Below are 5,687 nucleotides of genomic sequence, written 5' to 3'. Positions count from 1 at the left end.
TGGATGACCTTTAAGGTCCCTTCCAACCCAAACCATTCTGTGATTCTATAAATCATAAACTTGGTGTTAACTCAGAAAGTTGGTACCATCTAACAACATCCCCCTCCCCCCCCCCGAAACACCTGATGGAACAAGCAGAGTATAAGTAACATGAATTTTGTCATCTGTAGGTATAACACGAATGGGATTCGAGTCACTCCCTCCTGTTCTCTTTTTCCATTGATACCTGCAGAGCCACTCTCAATTCACATTTTTTTTTGTAAAAATATTGGACATTATTATTTTCACCCTCTGAGTAAGTTCTTCACACCACTATGTTCTTGCTTTCCCTCCCTCCTGACTTTGGAAGATCTACTTGTCCCAAAACATTACAGGGAACCCTGCTGGCAGCTCTGCACGCTGGGAAGGCTGAGGTGAACCTGTGGCAGGTTTTTTTTTTGTTTAAGTATTAGACATTAACAGTTCTCACCAATCTGCTTCTGCTTCCCAAAAATCTTCCAGAATGTGGATGCTCAAGTGTCCCTGAGTAGCGAGTTGGAGAGGATGTAGTAAGCTTCCAGGGCGTCTCGTGGGCGTCTCTCTCTCCGATCCCCCAGTCTCTGCTGGAACTGTTCAGTACACTGGATTCCTGGAGAGTAACATTCTTATGATAGGCATTTTGTAACCCACAATGAGCTCAGTATCTGATCTCAATACTGAAAATACAGGGAAGGGAGGTACTAACAAATCTGGAAACCTTTCATGAGAAACTTCAAGGGATAGACAAGCAGAAGCAGAACAGTCTTGAGAGAGAGTCGCTGACAAAGAAAAAATTTTTAACTACTGTCAAGCAATTCTCACCTCCTTCATCCGTCCTCTTGACTGTGGACAGTAAAAAATTGAAGTCCAAGGCTTGAGGCCTTGTCCCAACTCAGCTACTCCAGCAACAGGGCAGAACGAAGGGCCTCACTGTCGAATGTTCATTAACCACCACCCCCCACGCACAAAGAGCCTCCGTGGCAGCAACAGTGCCCCAGCAGAAGGGGCTGCCTGGCGACTGAGGTAAGCTCTGTCTTGCCCTGCTCATCGCTCTAATAGAAGAAGGAGTGGGTGAAAGAGGACAGAAAAAGAAGAAAAACCATGTTCTGTGCCTACTAACAGGTAATTATTTTTACATAAGGAGTGCAACCTGTCCTAGGATAATAGATGGGACAACAACTGTAAAGCATGCCATGAAGCTGCTATTCCTCAATACACCACGCTACTGGGAATGACACACTATCTCCTCCGAGTCTTAAAACACCTCCTTTTGCCACTGCTTACGCTTTGTACTTCTCTGCAGCCTGTTCTAATAATCCATCGTTGTGCTGCTCGTAGGGAAGGCTTGCTAATTAGTCATTATTCATTCCAATTACATTTCATGCAAGCAGCAAACATTTCCATGTTTTGCTACAAAACCGTAACTTTTATGTCTCTCAGTTTCTTCTAAATTACTCCCATTGAAGACCACTACGAAGCAATGAACAGCACTGGGGACAAAAGCACTTTGAGCTTCAGAATTAAGGTAAACAGCTCCAGGAGCCGATTCCAGACACAGCACAGACACTGAATCCCCAGTTTGATACGCATCACGAACTAAGAGACCACTGCAAAGCAGTCCTGCAAATAACCAGCCTGTGCGTCACCCCAGAACAGAGCACTCACCTTATCTGGTCTGACGTCTGCAGGGCCATGACTGTAGCTGTTTTTTTTGGGTTTGCTCTGCCAAGACACTTAGACACTCCAACCTCCACCCTGGCTACACAGGCAAGTTTCTAATAAGCAGACTGGGAACTGCTGAACATACCAATCCAACTATCTTAAAGGTAACTTAAGGGATGAAGATCTACACTGCTGGTTTCACTCAAATTTCAGTGAATAGGTGATAACTAAGCAAAGACATTGCAGTTTTATTTTCTCCGCAGAATAATCGTTGAAATTAGTAAAACAGAATTAACAGAAGTCAACCACTTCATTATAGCTGAGTTCGAAGTGATTATTTGTCCATCCTTTTTCTATGAACTATTAATACTGCAACTACAGTAGTTTCTGTCACTATTTCTTAAAGTTGTATTAGGATTAAAAAGCTGAAGAATATTCATGCTCATCACTCTCACAAGCAAAATTAAACCTGAAAATAAAGGTACCAGCCAGTAAATTTTCTCATATGGAGAATTTGCCCAAGGGCATGAGACTACACAACTTTTTACTTTAAGATAAACTCAAAGCTTCTTTGACATGAGCCATAGCTGCACACTGAACCGACCTTGAAATACCTGTCTTTGCCTATTCTCCAGCTGTTAGAGTCTGAAGATCTGAGAATGTCAAGAGTACGTGTCTGGATCACTGTGGGACAGACTTTAACCCACGAATAACACCCTCACACCAGCACAGCATGGAAAGGCAGCGAATGGAACTGCACCATCTACCCGTTCCAACACCACCACAGCTTTTGGAAGCTGCGTCATCTCTGTGCTGTGCTCGTTTCTCTGAAAGATGTCCCAAGGCCAAAATAGAAAGAAAAAAAAGCAACACGCTGGGTATCAAAAAAGTGGGTGTAAGAAAAAGTAGATTATCAGACATGATGTCAAGAAAGCTCAACCTAACTGCTCTGCCTGAAATGGAGACAAAGCTCAATTTGCTTTCGTCCTTCAGTTCATCTGCAGACCACTTAACATCCCTTGGCAGAAGCTAACCCAGATCGTTACACAAGGTATTCTGGTTTTGGTGTCTATTTTTAGCAGCAGAAAAACGTGATCGGGAAAATATTCCAAACAATCTTATACATTACACTTGACCCTACTGCTCCATTACCAAAAATCCCCCCAGAAAACACAAACCCACACTTCATTTCTCAGGAAATGGTTAACAATGCTGTATCATAACGCAGAGACTGTTTTCTCATACCATAACGCCAATTTGACTTTTGTACTGGAAGTCACCTGGCATCAGTGCTGTGTCACACACATCAGACTAACAATTAACCTGCTTGCTACGCCTCCTCAGATGAGCAGACGCTACTACCCAGACTGATCTCAAAGGTGTGTGACATACAAGAATCCTTACCTGCATGGAAGAAAGGGAAGGGGAAGGAGAACAAACCCACCCGATAGAAACCTTTCTTCTTTTTTTTTTCCCAGCCCTAGTCAAACCCAAATACTCCAAGCCTGACTTGCTCAGTCACGCAATAAGCAGGTATGCTCCAGCTGCAGTAATGCCTTGATAGTAAAAAGCCACATCTCCAAGTTCTCTTTCTTCTATGTACCCAAAGCACTACTTACCGCCATACAGGTTTTCTTCTTCTAAATGACAAATCTTTGAAATTATTTGGAACTGAAACAGCTCTTAATAGTTGAACAAAGTGAAAAGGCCTTCCCATTCCATTCCTATCTGACTGGACTTAATCCTATTTAGACTATTTGCTTTTCTTGCCCCAGCCCCTTGCCATCTTCACCTACAAGCACCGACAGCATTGGTTCCATACATACCCAAGTCTGTCAAGAGAGGGAGCTTGCCTACGCTTTTATCATTAAGCACTAGTCTTGCGTAACAAGCTCTCAGGCTACATTTTATGAATTAGGGTGGAAAGGAGGGGTACAAATCTGCTATACAATTATTTTCCCCTTTATTTTAACTGGAAAGTGTTCTAAAGCTCATTCCTCAGGTGAGAAGCCCTTTTCTCAACTGGCAATAGCCACAAGGTAACAGGCAGAGCAGTGAACACACTGCAGTTCAGGTAGTAAATGAAATAATATAAAGTACAGAACTCGTGTCACCATTTCGGAGCAGCAGTAACACGTCCAACTTCACCAGGGAAGCTCAAGACTTATCTTCTCATCAACAGCTTTCAGTGTGATGTGTAGACTGTCCATAAACCCCTACAGAACCAGGAAGACTTTCTGATTTGGTTTTGCTAAGCAGACAGCAAAATTTAATAAATTTATAAATGTATAATAAACATATAGGAATCCAAAAAGCAAACCCGCCTGAAGACTACCCTTAGACACTCCCTAGAGCCCACATACTAATGGACACGTGCGCTAGGTATGGCAAACATTACACATATACTTGTAATTGTGCTAAAAATAATGAATGCTCTATTACTTGTAAAATTGTTTCTGGAAAGGTATTACATAACACAGTTATACCATGTCGCAGATAGCTTCTCAGCAGGGACCACACTCCAACCATTGTATCAAAACATATGAACATCTTAATCACACAGTTCAGTTCCTGTGATTTCAAAGACCAAGACTTACATTTCTGGGTCCAATCCTGAGGTGAGAATTGCTGACAGGCGCAAAACCAAAATAATAAGAGATTTGAGCCAAACAGCCAATATCATTTACAAGTGTCTCAAACTAATTTTTGAAGTAGCTTAATCTCTACTCCCCTTCTCACACTTTCAAAGTCAAAGTGCCTGTGAAGTGTGACTTACTGCTGAGCATAGCTCCTCTCCCCACAACAGCAATGTGGTTAGTGTAAGATGTTGCCTTGGAAGCAGCAACACCTTCCCCCGTGCTGTCTCTCCACATGCAGCCCAAAGGGTGATGGAAGCCCAGAGGTCATCTCACCTCCACAGCACGCCAGGAACACAGGTACCGAGAGCTGTACCACCTACGTCAGCTCAGAACCGCACCACAGTCCGCACTTCTTGCGTTATCCACACAGGAGGTGTAATGCCCTGTACACACCAAAATTCAACCAAAATCCTCCCCTCCTCTCAACAGAAAAGCCCATTTACTCAGTTTCAAGACTGCAGTGACTAATGCCAAAACAGACCCATGGTATCAGGATGCCCTTCATTCCAACTGCTGATTTTGAAAGGTGCAGGTAGAGATGGCAAACCCAGAACTACCATTTCCCACTGCAGAACATTGCCACTGGCCTGTCAGCAAGTCCTGGCATCTTAAAGCTGATCTTGGGTTTCATTCACAAATGCAAGGCCCTGGGTGTCACTTCCTTCTTTTTTTTTCCCTCCTGTGTTTTAAGGTTCTTATTGGTGAAAAACAGACAAGAAATTAATTTATAATTTACAGAGGGACAAAACACATTACCTGGTATCCGGATTCTAATCTCCGTGAAGATCCTCTTGCACCATATGCATCAGCTACATTGTTTCCAGTCAAGGTTCTAGAACCGAGTGAAGAACTGGAGGCCTGAATAGATATCCTTCGAGGAATTCTTGAGGGTTTTGACTCCATTCTTTTTATCCTGTATAAGGAGACACTGATTATTTTTATTTTTAGAAGCAGGGATCCACATGCAAAACACGTACATGTCATTCTGAGTGTATCATAAAAACATGACTCACATACAAATATTTACACAGTGCTGTGGTCAGACTGTGCGTCAGTAAGGAGAGATGAGTTCTTACCCTAGGTTTTGTAACCTCTTCTTTACATCTCCTCCCATTATGTCCTAGAAAACTAGAAACATATCCCATTTTGCTATTCTTATTATTATATTGCAATATATTCTTGCTATTATATTCCAAGTGGGACTCCCTTAAGAACTCTGCAGCACTAGTACCAACACAAACTGAGCCAGAAGTCAAGAAAAAGAGTCCTCAGATTTCCTCAATTTATATATTACTTTTTTGTTAATGAATTACATCTCAACACTTGCAGAAACTAGATTCAGACTTATTCTTCATGGTTAAAGTTATG

The 5,687-nt window shown here is 42.3% G+C and overlaps 1 protein-coding gene across 1 annotated transcript in view; it reads right to left on the bottom strand.

The window, feature by feature from the left end:
* Positions 1-5,303, bottom strand: part of LOC104509173 (E3 ubiquitin-protein ligase MARCH7-like) — a gene marked incomplete at its 3' end in the record, with an annotated part of 13,795 nt that extends 8,492 nt beyond the window's left edge. Inside the window, exons 1-2 of the mRNA XM_010151030.1 lie at positions 5,076-5,303; positions 470-628 (exon numbers count right to left, since the gene is read on the bottom strand). Coding sequence (XP_010149332.1) covers positions 470-628; positions 5,076-5,303 — 387 coding nt within the window. The remainder of the gene's footprint in view (positions 1-469; positions 629-5,075) is intronic.
* Positions 5,304-5,687: the final 384 nt, after the last annotated feature.

Source organism: Eurypyga helias, unplaced genomic scaffold (genome assembly GCF_000690775.1).
Source record: "Eurypyga helias isolate BGI_N326 unplaced genomic scaffold, ASM69077v1 scaffold47430, whole genome shotgun sequence".
In the NCBI taxonomy this organism is placed as follows: domain Eukaryota; kingdom Metazoa; phylum Chordata; class Aves; order Eurypygiformes; family Eurypygidae; genus Eurypyga; species Eurypyga helias.
Note: the sequence above shows the minus strand (reverse complement) of the source record. Positions and strands in the feature narration are given on the sequence as shown.